The 21,178-nt window shown below is 44.5% G+C and overlaps 2 protein-coding genes across 5 annotated transcripts in view; one reads left to right on the top strand and one right to left on the bottom strand.

Moving 5' to 3' along the window:
* Positions 1-339, bottom strand: part of LOC308510741 (guided entry of tail-anchored proteins factor 1) — a 39,838-nt gene extending 39,499 nt beyond the window's left edge. The window contains exon 1 of one of the 4 annotated variants that reach the window (XR_013995406.1): positions 100-329. Coding sequence is in view for 3 of the 4 variants with exons in the window: in XM_081080518.1 (XP_080936644.1) it covers positions 100-201 (102 nt within the window). In the remaining variant the exon portion in view is untranslated. Of the gene's footprint in view, positions 1-99 lie in introns of all 4 variants that reach the window. The other 3 variants (XM_081080518.1, XM_081080520.1, XM_081080521.1) reach the window with 3 other exon arrangements.
* Positions 244-20,970, top strand: LOC308510337 (histone-lysine N-methyltransferase SETMAR-like; the record flags this gene model as incomplete). Its single annotated transcript, XM_081079560.1, has 7 exons — positions 244-408; positions 8,422-8,552; positions 10,177-10,465; positions 10,785-10,817; positions 10,903-10,932; positions 16,928-16,978; positions 19,896-20,970. 7 exons carry the CDS (start codon positions 244-246, stop codon positions 20,928-20,930), a joined length of 1,734 nt encoding a protein of 577 aa, XP_080935686.1. The 3' UTR covers positions 20,931-20,970.
* Between the last annotated feature and the right edge of the window lie 208 nt (positions 20,971-21,178).

Raw genomic sequence — 21,178 nt, 5'->3', positions numbered from 1 at the left:
CGGCCCTCACGCGGCCCGTCGGCGAGCCCTGCGTCCCCGCCCGCCTGCCGGGGACGGATGCGGCGACCCCGGCCCCCGGAACACCCAGCAGCCGCTTACAAAGGAGGAGAAGGAAGGGAGAAGGATCCTGAGGACATTGCAGCCAAACACGAAGCTGAGCACGAGCAGCCACGCCCAGCGGTCGGCCTCCGCCGCGCTCATCCCCGACGCTCCGGGCCGCGCGAGCCCCGCTACGGCAGCTCCATGGGGACCACGCCGGCGTTCGCTCTCGCGCCTGCGCAGCGAGGCCTCGCGCGCCGCCGAGCCGCGCCCGCCGCGCCTGCGCACTGCGCCGCCCTGGTGGGAAGGCGGGGCCTCCTTCTCCGCCCCTCCCGGCTAATTCCTCGGGCTTCCGGACTTGCGCAGCCTGTAGGTTGACCCACTCTTATTCCTAAATAAATTTATTTTAAAATAAACGTTTCTAGAAATAGAAAACTACTGTAATTCATTATAGTGGCAGGTAACCATCAAAACTGTTTCCTTAGTAATTATGTAAGATATATTAAGTTTACATTGGAAAAATAAACACTAATAAATCTACACAATTTACAAAACCCAACACCTGAAAAATTTAACTATGAATTAGAAAGCACTGTTTATGATAAAATAGTTAACCTACATTTGGGTTGGTGACGTAAGAAACGTCCAAACCTGTAGAGAATTGTAATGAGTTTATTTGAGCCAAACTGACAATTGCTGGTGTGGGGACAGAGCCCCAGAGAGCAGTTTCCAGGCTCTCGGCCTCGTGTGAAAGGTGCTGCCTGCGGTAGTAGGTGGCCGTCAGCTGTGACTACTTGGCCACATTTAGCTGTAACCAGTGAGCCATTACCCACTGATAGAACTGCCATGGCTACGTTGGTTGTTGGTTGGCAGAGACGTGGAGGGCAGATTGCAGATCGTGTGGCCCCAGCTTCCTGTGTCTCCAGCCCAGCAGCCAGCCAGAATATAGTGGTATGAGTCCCCTGTCTATGGCTCCATGGGTGTTTCTTTTTGGCCTCACCATGTCCTGCGTTCTTATGCCGGGAGTGGGACCAGAGGCCCTGCATTACAACTGGGAAGCAAAATCTCAACAAATTGAGAAAATGCTCCGGAGAATGGCAGTTTTGCAGCTTATTTTATACATTAGAATCTAAGGAGGAGACATAAGGAAGGTTACATGAAATCCATGGGTGGTAGATTAAGGGGGTGGGAGAAAACAGAGGGGGAATCTCTGGGATTGGATAATAAGTAAAAAGGAAAGACAGACTCTTTAACCTTGGTGGGTATAGGATAGTTAATAATTGACGTTGACAACACATGGGGGTGGTATTCGGGGGACAAGATAACAATGAGGGGGTGCTGTGGTCTCATGCTCTGGTGTGGTGGGTTGTGCCCTGAGGGATCCTGAAAAAGGGGATTACTCTGGACATTCCAAGGGTATGCTATCTTAGATGGATGCAAAAAGACAATGGACAGGCTTACTTAAGGTAAAGATTAACCTTTGTCAAGGAAGCTACAGGTCTAGGACGTGAGTGCCTGACATGACCTGCTTTCAATTAGGAATTTTTGTGTTGAAACCATCCTGTGTGCTTGATTTCAGTCTCTGAGTTTGTAGGGCCCTCCATGCTGGCCTCCCCTGAGCTTGTCAGGTTTAGTATGTGGCCCATTTTTTGTCCACAAGATGAAGATGAGGTTTTACAGCAAAATAATCCCAATTCATATTTATATATGACTAGCCATCGTATTGCTCATTAGCTGGCAGTCCTGGACTTGTCCTGTATGTTGGCAGCCTGTTTTAGGATCCAGGATGGCTAACGATGAATGAAGTGCGAAGATCTCTTGGAGACTTTCATTTTATTAGAGCTTAATATACAAGCATTCTTTTTTTTTTTCAATTACAGTTGGCATTTAAAGTTGTATTAGTTTCAGGTGTACAGCATAGTGGTTAGACATTTACATAATTTACAAAGTGCTCCCCCATTACTCTAGTGCCCACCTGGCACCATACATAATTATTACAATATTATTGACTATATTTCCTATGCTATACTTTACATCCCTGTGTCTGTTTCGTAACTGTCAATTTGTACTTCTTAATCCCTTCACTTTGTCCACCCATTCCCCCACTCCCCTCCCATTTGGCAATCATCAGTTTGTTCTCTGTGTCTGAGTTTGCTTTCGTTTTGATTGTTTGTTTATTTTGATTTTAGATTCCACATATAAATGAGATCATATGGCATTTGTCTTTCTTAGCCTGAGTTATTTCACTTAGCGTAATACCCTCTAGTGAAGCATTCTGTGTGTGTGTGTGTGTACCTGTGTCTCTGTGTGTGAGATGATAATCAGAAAGAAAATATAACTGATTGGAATTTTACTTACTTTCCTGTGTTTTTTTTAACTTGTTAAAAAAGGATATATGCAAAATTTTTTACTGCAAGTGTTAAATTATCCTCAAAGACAGCACTGTTAAGATTGGTAGGTAGTGGCTGAACAACATTGTGAATATACTAAATGCCCCTGAATTGTACACTTTAAAATGATTCATTGCATTTTATGTGAATTTCACCTCAATTAAAAACTATATTGGATGGATCTTGAGAGTATAATGCTAAGTGAAATAAGTCAGACAGACAAAGCAGAGAACCCTATGATTTCACTGATATGTGGTATATAAACCAAAAAGAACAAGACAAACAAATGAGAAACAAAAACTCATAGACACAGACAATATTTTAGTGGTTACCAGAGGGTAAGGGGGTGGGGGGTGGGTGATGAGGGTAAAGGGGATCAAATATATGGTGATGGAAGGAGAACTGACTCTGGGTGGTGAACACACAATGGGATTTATAGATGATGTAATACAGAATTGTACACCTGAAATCTATGTAATTTTACTAACAATTGTCACCCCAATAAATTTAATAATAAAAAAAAAAACACTATATTGTGGGGCCGACATGGTGGTGGCTCAGGTGGTTGGAGCGCTGTGCTCCTAACGCCAAGCTCTCCAGTTCGATTCCCACATGGGCCAGTGAACTGCGCCCTCTACAGCTGAGATTGTGAACAGCTCTTCCTGGAGCTGGGCTGCTGTGAGCAGCCGGTGGCTAGCAGTCATCGTGGGTTACTGTGGGCTACCGTGGGCTGCTGTGTGCTGCTCTGGGGGCTGCCATGTGCTGCCATGAGTGGCCGGTGGCCAGTGAGAGCGGCCGGCAGATGGCAAGAGCTGCTGTGAGCTGCTGTGAGCCTCTGACTGACTGCCTCAACTGGGAGATTGGGGAGGGGAGTGCAAGGCTCATAATACCAGCATGGGCCAGGGAGCTGTGTCCTATACAACTAGACTGAGAAACAACGGCTTGAACCGGAGTGGGGGCGAGGCGGAAGAAGGGGGAAAAATATATTGCTAGAACCTAATTCCCTTTAAAATGTTATTTTAGTCTTTTTGTTATGCTAAGCCTTCTGAATATGCAAATTCAGTATGTTAACAATTAATCTTATTGGTATTAGTGTAGTAGACTTCATTTAAACATCAAATTTTCACAAGCTTTGTATTATTTGCCCAAAACTGTATCTCTAAATAAACCTTCCATTAGCTATAAAAAAATAATTTCAGACATATGGAAAAGTTGCAAAAAGTAAAAACGGTGTCAAGAACACCCAATACCCTTTACTTAGATTCACTTACTTTAACATTTTACCCATTTGCTTTATCATGTTCTCTCTCACTCTTTCAGTATATCACTAAGAATAGTCTCCAATATAATCACAGTACATTTATCAACTTCATTAAAGTTAAAATTGATACAATACTTTTATCTATCTGCCATTCGTGTTCTTTTTTTTTTTTTTTTTGAAAAGTTAAAAATTCCTTAATTTTGTATTCCTGGTACCACTACCACAATTTACAGGGCAATATACCTGATGTAATGAAAAGAAAAAGAAAAAGACAAAGCTACAACAGACAAAAGACCTCAGGAATGTACATCTAATTGACACTACATTGCATTAATCAATAGCTGCACTTTTCGCAAACTGTGGCTATGACAGTCCTGAACAAGAAGGGTTTCCTGTTTAAGCTGCAGTAACTTTTCTGACTATGGATCATCGTTCCTTCTGTGGCAGATTTTTACAGTTCCTCTAATGCATTTGGGACGACTGTCTCAAAGTAACCTGCAGCTTTCCTGACAACTCCTCGCTCTCTCTCCTGCTAAGAACTGTAGCCCTTTTCTGCTGAGTTTTTAGAACCTTCTGCTACCATATCCACCACTTCCACCACCATAGAGACTGCCCGAGCTTCTTCCACCAAAACTGCCCCCCTTTATGGGTCCATAATTTGATTGTTGTTGTCCACTATAATTTCCAAAATCATTGTAGTTCCCACCACCACCATAGTTACCGCCAAAATTCCCTTCATTGTAACCGTCATATCCTCCTCCACCACCACCGCCACCATTGTGTTCTTGTTTTGTCAGTTGATCAAATAATGCCCTTTGTAGCATCTTCCTCTCCAGTACAAGGTCCAGTCCAGGGTCAGATATTGCATGTAATTGACATGCCTCTTTCACCTCCTTTAATCTGGAATATTCCTATAGTCTATCTTTGACTTTATTACATTGATATTTTTGATGGTATAGTTCCCCTTAAAAAAAAAAAGAAAGAAAGAAAAGAAAAAGCTTTTAAGAAACTACTAAACTAGTTTCCAAAGTGATTGTACCATTTTACATTCCAACCAGCAGGATTTGAGTCAGTTCCTTCACATCCTTTCCAATAGTTGGTATGGTCGGTCTTCTAAAAATTTAGTCATCCCCTTACGTGTAGCAGTATCTCATTGGAGTTTTTTGCTATATTTGCATTTCCCTAATGACTACTTATATTGAGCAGGTTTTCATGTGCTTTTTTGACATTCTTGTATCTTCCTTGATGAAGAATTTGTTCAACTCTTTTGCCCCCTCTTTTTACTGAGTTGTTTATTTTCTTAGAACTGCATAGAATTTTGAGTTTATTCTGGATACAATTCCTTTAACTGATATATGCTTTGCAAATATTTCCTCCCAGTTTAGTGACAGAAACCTGATCAGTGATTGCCTGGGCAGCTGAGGGTGGAACCAAGATTGGCTGAAAATGGACAGAAGGGATCTTTTCCGTGGGTGTTTTGTATGTTCTAAAGCTGGATTGTGGTGATGATTGTACAACTCTGTGGATTTACTAAGAATCATTGAATTTAACACTTAAAGCAAGTGAGTTTTATGCAATGGTTTTTCATTACAATTTTTAAAAATTGTATAAAATAATTGTACAGGGTGTAAAATGATGGTGAACGAAACATCCTCAGTCTTTATTCTCCTTTGAATTTAGCTAAACAAATAACTACAAGTGCCATAAATAATTGCCAGCATACAAAGTATTTAAAAGGGACACAGAGGTTTATCTAGGTAATGATCTATGTAGTTTCAAAGTTGGATGATGGGTTGATGGGTTCTCATTCGATTGCTAGTAAATAATGTAAAGTAAAAGAGTGTTATGCATGAAATAATGATGGTATATGCACCACTTAAAACGTTTTTCAAAAAGGTAGTGCAAGACGGGATTAAATACAGAGGGGCCTCGTCTAAGGTGGGGGTTGAGCATGCAAGGGTTAACAAAGGATTTCATATAGCTTTCTTTTCATCTCACACCCATGGAAAAATACACTCGATAGATTAATGAATCTGTGTAAGAAATTTCCAAAAGAAAAAGGGAAAAATGCAACCTTATCCCCCTGACTCCCTCACACCGTGAACTTACTAGCATTGTACGGGAAGTTTCTCATCAAGTGTCACCCAGATTATGAGATGAGGGAGTACAAGACAAGCAAACAAGTAAAACAGACTCATCTACAAGTCTGAGATCGCTCACCTCATTTGGGCTTATTGATGGCAAAAATAACTTTACCAGCCTATCCAACAGGACAGATACAATTTGATGATGAGAAATCTCTTTTTAGATCAAACCTACACTTAAGGTATTTCACACAGAATGATCGGCTGAGCTGATTACATAACCTGGCACCACTAAACGGAGCAAAGAGCATCTTACAATGTGAAATATGATCAATAGGAGAAACAGGAAGATGATGCGAAATCATGTGACAAGCCCATAAATCACAAAATAAAATGAGATTACACGTACGAGTAGGCTCAACAAGCAGGAAAAACTTGTGAGACTTAACTAAGCTGTGTCTGGTTTCTCTGAACAGAAAGGAAAATGGAAGTCATTCACGTGGGAATAACATTTATATCATTTAACTACAATGAAATGTTACATTATGTTCCCTCTCTTCCCATTTTGTCCTGAAAGAAAATAACACCCAAGTGAATTTTACATCAATTACAATGCTTCTGAGAAAGGATTCAGGGAGAAATCTCTTTTTTATTTGGAAAATACAAGACTAGCATTAAGGGAACATTTTTTTTCCTGCTTTTATTTGTCATTCTGGCCAACACTCCAAAGCTCAGTTGTGGAACAACACCTAACCGGACTTGAGACAGCTTCCTCCTGTCTCTTTATGAATGACGCATCCCTCAACCATGTCAGCTGAACACAGCTCTACCAGTGCCTCTGCTTTTAGAGTTCACACAAGCCAATGAAACCTTGAACGCTTTCATGTGATTTCAAGAGTCAGGTGGAAAAGTGCCCCTTTCCAGTAGAATGTTGTTGCTCCAGTCTCAAATACGATGGAGTGGGTGCCCATTGAAGGGTGATTCTCTTCTGAAGCCCCAGAAGCTGAGTAACCTGGAAAAGGTGCAGAGTGTTCCTGCGATAGACTGAATATCTGTGTTCCCCCAAAATTCAAAAGTTGAAACCTAACTCTCAATACGATGGTGTTTGGAGGTGGGCTTTTGGGGTGACTAGGTCATAGGTGTGGAGCCTTCACAAATGGGATGAATACTCTTATAAAAGAGACCTCAGAAAGCTGCTTCCACTTCCCTCCACATGAAGACACAGCAAAAAGGCAGGCGTTTATGAACTAGGAATCATGCTTTCACCAGACACCAGATCTGCCAGCACCTTGATCTTGGCCTTCTCGGCCTCCTGAACTGTGAGAAGTAAATGTCTGTTGTTTGTAAACAGACATCGATGGTATCTTTGTGACAGTAGCCCAAACGGACAAAGACATTTCCTTTCTGTATTTGGAGAGCCAAGCTGCTTCACTCAAGAGCAGGAAAGAATAATGCGACCAATTTCTAACTAGCTTAATGTTCTTTCTAAAATAACAACCAGTGCTATGGACTGCTGGAAGGGAAAGCCTGTAATAATAATAATTCCAGTGATTTTATCAAACAATTACTTCTATAGACATGCATCCATAAGTATGCAGTCAGCCTAGAAACACACACTGCATGGTGAGTTCTACGTCTACCGGTCACTTTTGAGCTTTCTTTGTGTTCTGGTGTTTCTGACCGATTCATTCATCACAGTGAACGTGGAGCTCCCGCATCGGGGCTGTGTTTGTTCTCTCATTTGCATCACTTGGCGAACAGTAGGCATTCAGTTCTGACCATCACTTCCCCTCATACCTTTTGCTCACAAGTTTGTCACATGCCTATGCTAGTTTGTCTTCCACACGACAGACTGGTGTTGGGAGACACAGTATGGCACGGCACAGCTCAGTGGGACCTGGAACTGTCTCTACGCCTTCCTTTTCCTTCTTCGCTCTAACTCAGTCTGGTTTCAGCACTACCACTCTCTGAAATTGCTCCATCAGGACAATGGGTGACATCCTTAGTTGTTAAATAGTAGGCACTGTACAATCCCTATTTGACCTATCCACATCCCTTGGTTTCAGCCCTCACTCACACATCTCTTTCAGCTACACCCTTCTCTGAAGCTCTAAGCCCATAGATCCAACTGCCTGCTGGACACTCAATGTTCTCCAACACCTGGAACTCAATGTGTTGACACCAAACCCACCTTCTTCCCTTCAAACCCCCTGTATGCCTAACAGGTGAATGGCTCCCCATCCACATGGACGGGACACACATGATGACCAGCCCATTCCCTCTTTGTCCTTCCCGACAGAGCACCCTCTTTCTCCACTCCTGCCCCTACCACACCCCCAACCCCAGGAATGGGCTTGGTTTCGTCCAAGGGTAACCCAATTCTGACCAAAGAGCAAAGGCAATTGAGGGCTTTTAAGAAAAGAGACGTTCTTTTTCTGGATGCTATACATCTGGATGGGACATCTGGAATTGCATTTCCAGACTGAGGATGAAACCAACTCAGAAAGAGGCACAACAAAAAGGAGAAAAGAACCTGAGACCTTGAAAACACATTAAGCTGCTGAATCTGGCAGTCTGGAACATTCCATAGTGAGAGAGCATCCATTTTCTTATTGCTTATGTTAATTTGGCTTTCTGTTGCTCAAAGCCAAAAGTCTCTCTCCTCTCCCCACGGAAGAGTCCCGTCAGTTCCTGTTGGAGCTCATCGAGAGGATGTGACCACCAGTTGACAGGCAAGCCGCATCTGGGCATCCTCACCCCCTCCTTTGTCCTTGGACTGTACGTTCTGCCCACCATTCCCACAGTGGGAGCTGTTCTAAGGAAGTAATCTTGAGAGTGAGGTGTTGTTGAGGCCGTCTGGATAGTGTACATGACTGAACCCAGTTAAGGCCTTTCTATAAACTTTTAAGAGTCTGGCGGGCAGATGTGAAGATCTACTTGTTTTGCAGTCACCCAAGACAAGCCTCGTAAGTAAGTTTCCTGGCTTATTAAACCTGCCACCTACCCATCTGGAGTGGCCTGCCTCTTTGTTCAGTGTCTCTTCGCTCTCTGTGAATGGGGGCCGGTGTGCAAATCCACAGTTCCCCCACCAAAACATATCCCAAATCCCTTCTTCCACTAATCTCCTTCCCCACAGCCAACATCCTAGTCCATCGTTGCCTACACAACTTTAAAATATCCCTTCTGGTCTCTTATGATTCCTCCCAACAGCCTGACTTTACATCCCAACCTGTTAGCCTGACCTGTAGTCCTGACCAATTACAACAGTTCCCCGATACAACTTGTCATTGCTTTCTCATTTTCTCTCTTTTCTAAGCAGAGCACATTTCCCCTCTTCAAATACACCAAAGGGATCCTACCTCTGGCCCTTCGTATTAGCTTTTCCCTCTGTCCAGAAGGCTCCTCCCTCAGATCCCCCAAAGGCCACTGACCCTTCACTTCTCACCTCAGAGCTCTCCCTGACTACCCCACCCACAGCAGCCCCATTCAGCATGCCTCCAGCACGCTCTAATTATGACACTTTTTCTTCCTTCAAGGCACTGTCACTATGTGAAAGTACCTTGTTTACTTGGTTACTGTCTGCCTTCTCCCAGTAGAATGAAAGCCCCATGAAGCCAGGTAGCTTGACTTATGTTCACCACCATATCCCCAGCACTTAGGGACAGTGCCTGACACGAGACAGGCCAACTGATTCCACTTCCTCAGTTTCCCTCAGAACTCCATCACCACCAGCCAGTCCTTCTCTAAATGAAGCTTGTAATTCTCCCCTCTAGAATTCCTGCAATTGCCTCTTCATCAGTCAACCAGCCTTAATCAAAACATGATTTTCCAAAGTGGAGTGTGCGGAGCCCCAGGGGGAGTAGTGATGATGATACTTCTGTGTAGGTATCTGAAGGTCCCGAGGGTTCTTTGGGGAATTTAAAAACGTTGGTGTTGTCATGTGATCATCCAGCTTTCCTTCCCACGACCTCCCTCCCTTCCAGCGCCCGCGTCCCAAGACCCGCCTCCCGCAGGCCTGCGAAGCTGGGGATGCTGAGGGCTTTTCCTGCCGCCGAGGTGGGAGAGCTAGGCTGTACCTGACTCCACTGTCTCTCCCTTCCCAGCCTACCAGACTATAAATGTTCCACCGCAAGTCACCCTAGAACGGAGGGACTTGATCCTTGAGGATTTCAGGAAACTGGCATGCGCCCACGTAGCCCGGAGAGTTGTGGGTGTGTGTGTGTGTGTTGGGGGGGGTCACCCAGCGGCTCCGCTTCAAATTACCCTGAGGCGAGAGCTGCCAGTGGGGCCCCGCCCCCCTCGTGTGGGTCTGGGGCCCCGCGAGACAGCGGGCAGGAGTGGGGGCACCGAGAGCGGGGGCGGGGCGCAGTGGCCGAGTGACAGTAATTCTCACCTATACCAGGCGCGGACCGCGGCGGAGTGGGCCCGGCAGCCAATGGAAAGCGGCGAGGGGCGGGGGGCGGCCCGCCCAGCGGGGAGGGGGCGCCCACGCGGGGGACGCGGGGGGAGGAGGGGGCGGGCTCCCGATCCGGTTCCATCCGGTTCTCCCACCGCCCCCGTCGCGAGTCCCAGCAGCTCGGGCGCGGGAGGAGCGGCCGCTGCCAAGCCACCCAGCTTCGCGAAGGCTCTCGGCGCCTGCGGCCCGCAGGCTTCCGGCACGCGCCCGCCCCGCTGCCACGAAGCCCGAGAAGGTGAGTGGGGCCCGCCGCCCGCACACGCCCCCTCCGCGGCCGGGCCGACCGCGGCTCCCCGCGAGGGCCGGGCCTGCGGCGTCCACGGCGGCGCCGGGCCCTGCAGGGACGAGCGGCGGGCAGCACGGCGCGCAGCACCGGGGCTCGGGGTCGGGAAGGTTCGGCGGCCGCGGGATCCCGGTGGGAGATTCGAACGCGGCGGCGGGAAGCCGCTGACGTCACGCGCCGGGCATTGTTCTCGGGCGGCGGGCGGGCGCGGGGCGCCGGCACGTGTGTGTGTGCGGGCTGCGCGCATTGGCCCGTCTGCTTCCTTCCGCAGGTCGGCTCCGCCGAGGGCGCAGCGAAGGAGGAGGTAAGGGCCCCGCTCTTCGGCCTTGGGGTGGGTGCGATCGGAACGGCCTCATTCATTTTGCTCATGTTCCTTTTCTCTTCTGAAGCCCAAGAGGAGGTCGGCGCGGTTGTCAGCGGTGAGTAAAGCGAGCCCCTCGCCCGGGTCTCGAACGTGGGGTCGTGCCCAGGGGAGAAACTCAGTGCTGCTGAAGCAGGGCCCAGCTGGGCCCCCGGACTCAATGCCTCCGGGTGCCCTGCCCCCATCCTGGCTGGCTTTGTTCTGTGGCTAGAGCTCAGAACGCCTCTGGGATGCCCTGCCCCAACCCAGGTGGGCTTCACACCCTTGTGGCTGAGCTCAGTGCCTCTGGGATGCCCTCTCCCGGTTCAGGATTCTTATCGTAGAAGATCACCGTAGCTTGCTAATTACAAACTATCCGCGTAGCATTTTCCCAGGTTACTCCCCCAGGGTTCCTGGACCGCTGGCTCCACAAGAGCTAGATGACACAGGGACATCATGAAAGGAGAACAGACATGAAGCCTCTGGGAGAGTGTTGTGATTTTCCCTTAAATACCCCCAGCTGGTCAGAGAATGGAAGGCAGTGTCTTGTTGTTGTTGTTTTGTTTTGTTTTAAGATTTTTATTGGGGAAGGGGAACAGGACTTTATTGGGGAACAGTGTGTACTTCCAGGACTTTTTTCCAAGTCAAGTTGTTGTCCTTTCAGTCTTAGTTGTGGAGGGCGCAGCTCAGCTCCAGGTCCAGTTCCCATTGCTAGTTGCAGGGGGCACAGCCTTGTGGTTGAGAGCCCATGCTCTGACCAGCTGAGCCATCCGGGAGCTCAGTGGCAGCTCAGCTCAAGGTGCCATATTCAGTCTTAGTTGCAGGGGTGCTACCCACCGTCCCTTGCGGGACTCTAGTAGTTGCACCAGCAACCTTGTGCTTGAGAGCCCACTGGCCCATGTGGGAATCGACCCAGCAGCCTTCCGAGTTAGGAGCACGGAGCTCCAACCGCCTTGGCCACCGGGCCGGCCCTAGAAGGCAGTTTTTGGAGATATTAACCCGCTGCGTTCTCAGACCACTGGTGCTCTGATAATAAACGCTTATTCTATGACTCAACTCTTGTGTTGATCTATTGGCCGAGCAGTGCAGGCAGCACGAGCCTCCAGTTACAGTTTCTGGCGACCCAGATGGGACAGCCTTGGGGCACCTCCAGTAAGTCTTTTGGCTTGCAGAGGGTCTCGGGGGCTACCTGGACTGGGCCCATTCCTTGGTGCAAGACCAACCTCTGGAAGCAGCTGCAGAGCGATTTTGCTTACCATAGGGGGCTAGCGCCAGGGTCCACCCATCACGAATGCCTTTCTGCTCAGTTTGAATAGAATAAGCATTTGCTTTGTTTTCCTGCATCCAGTAACTGGTTCTGGAAGTGGGTGGCCCAAGCATGCGCAGCTGGAGGATTTTGCACTCACCATGTGGGGCTCTTCTCTAAGGGCCATCTGGGGGTCATACTGCCCATTGGCGCCAAATAGGTGATGCTGCAATACCCAGCAAGGCATAATGCTCCCACCACTAAAAGGTTCTGTTTGCAAGCTTGCTCTGGTTCTGGAAGCACACCTGTGTTTGGCAACTTTGTTCCCTGGGAAGCAGGCCCATCTGTCGCACTGTAAAAGCCACCACGTCTGGGTTCGGCCTTTGGGCATCTGGTGGTCTTAAGGCCACATCTGTTTCTGGTTTAGCCCACTGGCTGACTGTGTGATGGCGTCTGGGTTCGGCCTTTGGGCATCTGGTGGTCTTAAGGCCACATCTGTTTCTGGTTTAGCCCACTGGCTGACTGTGTGATGGTCGACGGGCCATATGTATATGGAGTAAGACGATGTCACGTCCAAAACTGTGATCTAGCTAGGTCTGTTTTCTGTAACTGGTGTTCAGATCCGAATCTGATTCTATTTTTTCCGCGTATTTGTCTGGGTTTTGTTTGTCTGATCCAGGGAATATTTAGGTCTGTGTGTCAAGTGTGATTGCCTTTGTTCCAACTCAGTAAGGGATCTAAAGTTTCAGTCCCTACCGGGAGCCCACTGGGCAGAATATTAGGCCATTGGCAAGATTACAGCTATAAGCCGTTGACCAAAAAGAAATTAGTATTCTGTTGCAATACTACTTTGCCAGTGTGTATATTAGATTCTGGGGAGCACTCGTCACTCAGTAGTTCCCTGAATTACTACTCGTATACTATTTTGTAACTGGAATCTTTCTGTTAGAGGTCTGGGAAACAGGATGAAATTGCTTATGTACAAGCCCAATGGTCAAGGGTGTGTTGGGATAGTCCATGCAAAGGAAAAGATAAATGATTGCTTGAAAAAGAAAGCATAACCCCTGGTGGTCCTGTCTAGTAGCAGCATGATGGCTTAGCATGATGGCTGCAAAAACCAAAACAAACAAACAAAAAGTTTGGAATTGGTATGGATTAGACACCAACTCTATATTCAGAAACTTGGCAGAAGTGGAGATCTTACAAGTTTTTTTTTCTCTCAGTGACTCAAGATCTGGCAAATAACCTGAAGGGTAAACCACAGCTAACTACTACTGCCTGAGGCTGAAGTAACTGAAGGAAAAAAGGTGGCATTTTAAAAAATAAGTCGCTAGTCAGTCTCTCAATCCAGACCTCCACTCTTTTGTTCCAGCCTATTTGAAATTGTACAGGGCAATTGTAAGATCTTAGGTCTTCTCTGCAATTGGCAATAGTTCTGTTTCTGTGTGTATAATCTCTGATCTCTGTGCTTGTCTGTGTTTTACATATATAATGCAGTGTTTTTGCCTCCGGATGGTATCAATTTATGATATTTGATTGGCTTAAAGAAAAAGGTTAAGCGGTCATATAAATTACAAACTAATAAAAAACTAACCCAAGTACTTTTTAGGATCATGTGATATAAGAAAATATTTGATACTAAGGCTAGTTTAACTCTTGACTGAATGTCTTTTAAGGTCATTAATATTAAATATAGCATCTTTTTACCTAGGTTTACAAAAATAAATTCATGTTACAGAATTTGTCAAGAAAATAGCTTGGGTAATAATTAACTTTGAAATCTCATAGAGTTAAGAACTAATAAAATGTTAACTGAAATAAGATTTTAGATGAAACTTTTTAGTAATAATTATATAGTGTGGATGTCTGGATGTGGTTTCTCAGCATCTGTTGGTAGCTTAAGATTTCAGGTTTACTAAGTTGTGTTAAATGATAAAAATTATTAAATATCTAGGTATTTCAAAATAACAAACTGCTGAGATATTAATTATTGGATGAATCTAAGTTCATCTATTTCTGGCTCCTTGTCACAAGAATGTTGACAGATAGATTAAAGTCTGTTAATAAATATATCTTATAGTTTATTACAAAAGCCTATGCTTTTGAGGTTTGCCAAATATGCTTCTGGGTTTGTCAGTGGAAATACTAATTGTTTGCTTTTAGTTGTCAGTAAAATTAAGGTTGTGAAGGTTATGGATTCCAATTAATACGAAGGAAATATGATGTGTTTTCATGGAAGGTATGTGGTGTGGAATTACGTGTTTGAAGAAACTGAAAGAACGTAGTTTGTCCTAAAGATGGTTATTTCTAAATGAGTGAAAAGAGACAAACTAAGAGGAACTGGGAAAGTTATAGAAGGTTTGTAAAGGAAAAATCTTGAAAGAATTTTATGTGTGATTAAGCTAAATGCGATTAATTAAGTAAATTTAAATATCAAAAGTAAGCTGGTGCAAAATTAGTTTTCTCTCTCTGCTAAACAAGACTAAGTTTGTTACAAGACTATTGGTCTGCTGCTGATACTATGAAAAAGTTTTCTGCCTGAAAAGCAAAAATTATGTGTCATCTAAATATTTTTCTGTTTGATATTGTCTTTGTTAGGTCTTTAGTGACTCAAGAGAACTAAATCTAAGAATTAAGTTTTGCTAATAGTTATGTAAACTTCTGTATTTTTAGGACTGCTGGAGTTCATGTGCCCTCCTCGGCATCAGAACATAGGCCAGTGTGAGGAAGCTTAGCTTAATGGGTATTGCAATGGTTCTGGCCCACTGTCACATCCCTGATAAAGAGGCTCAGATCCTGGAAAAGGCCAGAAAATTTGCTAACATGTTTTTAACAATCGAGACAGGGAAAACGAGGAAAGAAAGGAACAGTAAGACTGGAGATGAGGCCAGAGATGGGCCAGATTTTTGGCTGCAGTTAAAAGACAGGCCAACTCCAGGGCCACCTCAGGGTCACCCCACGAACCCCAGAAGAGGAAGCGCCAGATAAAGGAGACTACTTTGGCTATAAAAGCCCAGATCACTGGAATGAGGACTGTTCTGATCCTCCGAACTAGAAGGGCACTAGAGGAGGGAGTGTCTCCTGCTCTGAAGTGAGTGGGGATCAACTCCGTCCCCAAAATGGCTGTGATCACAGTTGGGCCTGAAGTTCCCAGAGGCTCCCAAGCTGTTCTCATCACAGGGGAGGAACTGCGGGTGACCCTTGATGTGGCAGGTAAGCCTGTTGATTTCCTGATTCATATGGAAGCCATTTATTCTTTCCTGACCACTCGCTCTGGACCTATTTGTTTCCTTTAAAACCTACTTGGTTGTAAAGAGAAAAAGCCCCTAGATTTGGGCTCATTTTAGTCAGCCTGTTCCTTACCTTGGACCTATACCTTAGGGGAAATGTAAAACGGGCAAATCGACACTTAAGAAGCACCCTGGAAAGGTTTTGTCAGGAGATCTCTAAGCCCTGGCTCTAACTGCTGCTCATTTAGATTCTGACCTCAAATTCTATTATTTCCTATGTTATTAACTTGAGAAAGGTTCAGCAGGCACATATATATACATATATACATGTATATATATACATATATATACACACATATATACACATATATATGTGTGTATATATATGTATATATCCGAAACCTCCCCCAGGTCTCTACATATTTTAACCCCGGAAAGTCAGGGGACCAAGTACAATTGGAAGCCTAGAGAGGGAGGGGTCTCTAACAGATCAATTAGCTCCTAAATGGAAGGGACCCTTTGCAGATTTCCCCGAGCACCCCACCTGTTGTCGGGCTTCAGAGAGTTGGTGGCTGGGTCCACTTCCCTCAAACGAAACTGATTTCATTTAAGTCTCCACAGGATGCCCCCAGAAGGAAGGCTGTCACTCCGGTTCCTGTGAGCCAATTGAAGACCTGCAGCTCCTCTTCATACATAACTGCGGGAGCTACCCATTATTGCCTCTCTACTTGTGCCCCACTTGGGATACCCATTGAATGCCTTTCGGCTCTCCTTTTCCCCGGCCTTCTCTAGGGAGAATAAGAAAACTAATGTCTTTGTAAAAGTTTTCTGACATAATAGCTAGGTTCAATAGCCTCTCTGACTGCTGGACATGCCATAAATAGCCCCCTTCCCCACTATGATAGATTCACAAGAAACTCTAGTGCCCATAGGCAGGGACAATGCTCATGATCAGCAGGAGCAGCCAAGAACAGTCATCGTCCCCTTGCAACCATACTAATTTTATAGACATAAAAGGAATAAAGCACGGGGCCCAGCTGGGCCCCCTGACTCAGAATGCCTCCGGGTGCCCTGCCCCCATCCTGGCTGGCTTTATTCTGTGGCTAGAGCTCAGAACACCTCTGGGATGCCCTGCCCCAACCCAGGTGGGCTTAATACCTTTGTGGCTGAGCTCAATGCCTCTGGGATGCCCTCTCCCGGTTCAGGATTCTTACCTTAGAAGATCACCTTGTAAATACTTGTTAATTACAAACTATTGCTTAGCATTTTCCCAGGTTACTCCCCCACGGTTCCTGGACCTCTGGCACCACAAGAGCTAAGATGGGGTGGGGTGGGGGGTGGAGTGCATCATGAAAGGAGAACAGACGTGCAGCCTCTGGGAGAGTGCCCTGATTGTCCCTTAAATACTCCCAGCTGGTCTGAGAATGTTACAGCAGCTTTTGGATGTGTTAACCCGCTGCGTTCTCAGACCACTGGTGCTCTGATAATAAACGCTTATTCAATGAGTCAACTCTTGTGTTGGCCTATTGGCTGAGCGGCATAGGCAGCACGAGCCCCGGACTTGGTTGGCCTCTGGTTACACTACCTTTGCCTTTCAGAAACCTGCTCCTGCAAAACTGGAAACGAAGCCCAAAAAGGCATCAGGAAAGGTGGGTTTCAAACTTACAATAAGAGTCTGTGGTGTCTTCGAAATGCAGCAGTGCTACACAACGTGTGACTTTCCTTAATAAAGCCATTGCCGACCCCTAAGATTTTGTGATAATGACTAAGATCTTGACTTTGAATCTGTCACAATAATTAAGAGATGTCAGTCTCCTGAAGTCGAAATTTTATCATACTTATCTACTTAAACTTTGTATTTTAATAAATAGACTTTTTTTCTTCTGATCTGGGTAAAATATAACAGATATAGTTATCCTTACTTATGGGAATGTGTGTCACATTAATGCTGCTGCAGAATTTAGGACACTTAAGATGGCTAGAAATATTAAATATCGGCTTACAAAGGAAACTCATTCTTTGTGTTGTGTACGTTTTGGGATCAGTGGTTGTCTAGTTGTCCATTGGTTGCATGCCTGTACTTTTTTTTTTTAATTTTTATTGGGAAATATTGTGTTTCTCCAGTGCCCATCAGCTCCAAGTCATTGTCCTTCAATCTTAGTTGCAGGGGGCGCAGCCCACCATCCCATGTGGGAATTGAACCGGCAACCCTGTTCAGAGCTCGCGCTATAACAAACTGAGCCATCTGGCCACCCCCATACTTGTAATTTTGACAATAACAGCAAAGCTAGGACTGAGGCCAGGAGAAAGGGAATGTGTTAAGTTTTTGCATGTAAAGTTTGCAGGCCAAGTTAGAGGGGATCACATGTGTGAGTAGATCAAAAGTAGGGTTCTCCAAGAACATAACTATTCTAAAAGTATTTTATTTGCATTTATGTGTTAAGGAGTTCACTAAATCATTTTTTCCTAACAAAGTAAGTTAATCATAAATAACGTGATGCTTGTCGCTCTGGAATAGATTGGTGATTGCGTTGTTCACATTGCAGCTTTTGGAATAAAGTTCTTGGGGATATGTACTTTTGGAAACTTAAGTTGGACGAGTCAAATATGTGTAAATCATTTGTTACTGTGAATTTGGAGATAGCATTGAAACCTCCCTTTGCAAAGCTCACCATGTTCTTGAGAGGAATTCATGGTGTGATTAATTTCTGTTCACTCAAAACTTAAGTGAGAGCTTGCTATTTGAAATCTCCAAACAAATTCTGAACTACCATCACCCCTTTCCTAAAAGCATAGGTGGAAGCTTAGCACTGCATAACCAAAGGGTTTTGTTTCATCTCTTTATTTAAACATTGTACAGAGCTGAGTGTAAAATTTTAATTTATCTTCAATAGTAGGTCTGTTTTGTGATCTTTTTAAAAGGATGTTGGAAGAAGGTATAAGCATAATACGTCAGCTTAGAATTTCTCACAGCAGAAAATAATGCAGTAATTCTCTACACAAAGTTAGACTATCCCAGAAACTTTTGAAGGCTTAAAAAAAATAGCAGATCTTGTTGCAAAATGTTGGCTGGAACAGTGTTCTATTATTATCTATCTTTTTTTCTTTGCTTTTTTAAAATAAACCCATTGGCTGAAATACTATACCTATTTCCCTCTTAAATTGTTCTTCCTTTCCTTGTTGATTTCTGTCTATATTTTGATCTGCCCTAAAATTTGTTAATGAAAACAGTTCAGATTTTAACTCGTTTGGGACATCAAATGTAATCAATATTTTTCTTCCTCTCTGAGAGGCTAACAGCTTGAGTCTTCATGTTAGTGTTCCTTGAGGACCAAGCCTGTCAGTTCAGTTTTCCCAAAGGAAAAGGGGTTTGGGGTGGCTTTTTGTCCCCCTTTAGTTTATGTAATGCATCTTTGTCTTCATAATTGATCCACTTAAAGCCTTAAACGGAAGGTACAGCTTTTGATGTATAGGTTACCGTACGGCAGGATAGACATGCCTTTTTGAAAACATGTATTCCAGTGTGTGCTTCTGACTTGTACAATTTCCTTAGAAGTGAATCTTTTTAAGGTTGAAACTTACATTAGGAAAACATTGATTTATTTTGTTTCTGGGGTGGCCGGTTAGCTCAGTTGGTTAGAGCTCAGTGCCGGTAGCACCAAAGTTGCCAGTTCAGTCCCCACATGGGCCGCTGAGAGCTGTGCCCTCCTTAGAAAAAAAAAATAATTGTTACTTTGTTTCATCTAGCTTTCTAGCTATTAATAGTGAAAACTATTATTTTAGTCCAGGCTATTGCATATTCTATTTTCACTCTTAAGGCTTTACATATTTAAGTTACTGTGGTAGTGGTTATGAAATTAATAAAAAATTTGATTGCAGAAGGATAGTCTTTAAGTATAGAAGCGATTGTGACATTTCCTGGTGGCAATGTGTATAGCAGTATTATCCTAAATATTTGTTTACATAATTTATTATTCTAAAGCTATTAAATTAATAGTCATCATGCTGTCTTTATGCATGGAGTGCCGCCATTGGTACAGACTGTGTCACACTGACTTTTCCCCCTTAGCATTGAAGTCTGAAGTCTACCTGCATGTCTCTGAGGCCGTGTAACTCAAGTATTGGTCACTACTGATAGGGGTCTTTTACGCAACTTACTAGCGACCTAACTTAATTCAATTTAGGTGTTGCTACTTTGTTTACATGAAATAAATATTTGTTAAGCTTCTTCCCCACTGATGGATGGTATCCAAAAATATTGTTTTATGTTGCTTTAAAATGCCTCAAATTTTGAACCTATTTTTGTCATCATACTAGTATATATGTTTTCAGATTCCTCAAACACCTAAATGAAAATGATAAACTCAAAATTGATCCTTTTGGCTACTCATTATATTAGTTTGGTGCCAAAGTAATTGCGGTTTTTGCATTGTTGAAATTTGCCGTTTGATATTGGAATACATTCTTAAATAAATGTGGTTGTATTATACATTATTTTAATGTGCATTTCTCACTTTATGTTTTTTTGCTAATGATTTATTGCTTTTTATTTTATGTTTATTTTAGACTATGGAAATGATGTTAGACAAAAAGCAAATTCGTGCGATTTTCTTATTCGAGTTCAAAATGGGTCGTAAAGCAGCAGAAACAACTCGCAACATAAACAACGCATTTGGCCCAGGAACTGCTAACGAACGTACAGTGCAGTGGTGGTTCAAGAAGTTTTGCAAAGGGGACGAGAGCCTTGAAGATGAGGAGCATAGTGGCCGGCGATCGGAAGTGGACAACGACCAACTGAGAGCAATCATCGAAGCTGATCCTCTCACAACTACACGAGAAGTTGCCGAAGAACTCAACGTCGACCATTCTACAGTTGTTCGGCATTTGAAGCAAATTGGAAAGGTGAAAAGGCTCGATAAGTGTGTGCCTCATGAGCTGACCGAAAATCAAAAAAACTGTCGTTTTGAAGTGTCATCTTCTCTTATTCTACGCAACAACAACGAACCATTTCTCGATCGGATTGTGACATGCAACGAAAAGTGGATTTTGTACGACAACCGACGTCGACCAGCTCAGTGGTTGGACCGCGAAGAAGCTCCAAAGCACTTCCCAAAGCCAAACTTGCACCAAATAAAAATCATGGTCACTGTGTGGTGGTCTGCTGCCGGTCTGATCCACTACAGCTTTCTGAATCCCGGCGAAATCATTACATCTGAGAAGTACGCTCAGCAAATCGATGAGATGCACCGAAAACTGCAACACCTGCAGCCGGCATTGGTCAACAGAAAAGGTCCAATTCTTCTCCATGACAACGCCCGACTGCACATCACACTACCAACGCTTCAAAAGTTGAACGAATTGGGCTACGAAGTTTTGCCTCATCCGCCATATTCACCTGACCTCTCACCAACCGACTACCACTTCTTCAAGCATCTCGACAACTTTCTGGAGGGAAAACGCTTCCACAACCAGCAGGATGCACAAAATGCTTTCCAAGAGTTCGTGGAATCCCGAAGCATGGAGTTTTACGCTACGGGAATAAACAAACTCATTTCTCGTTGGCAAAAATGTGTTGATTGTAATGGTTCCTATTTTGATTAATAAAGATGTCTTTGAGCCTCGTTATAATGATTTAAATTCACAGTCAGAATTATCATTAGAAAATGAAAACCGTTTCCACGCCCAGAGCTGTCATTCAGGTACAAGGAACACACATTTTCTTCCCTCCCTGAAGAATTCAGTCCTAAATTAGGTGGGCAGAGCAGGGTAGGGATGCAGGGAGCCAGTGACAGGTAGCGGCCCCGCCTGGGGACTCAGGGCCCAAGTGCGGAGAGGAGGGCATTCCCGCA

This window comes from Rhinolophus hipposideros, assembly GCF_964194185.1.
Source record: "Rhinolophus hipposideros genome assembly, chromosome: 2".
Classification (NCBI taxonomy): Eukaryota; Metazoa; Chordata; class Mammalia; order Chiroptera; family Rhinolophidae; genus Rhinolophus; species Rhinolophus hipposideros.
The sequence above is the reverse complement of the archived record's forward strand: the minus strand, read 5'-3'. Positions and strand labels throughout refer to the sequence as shown.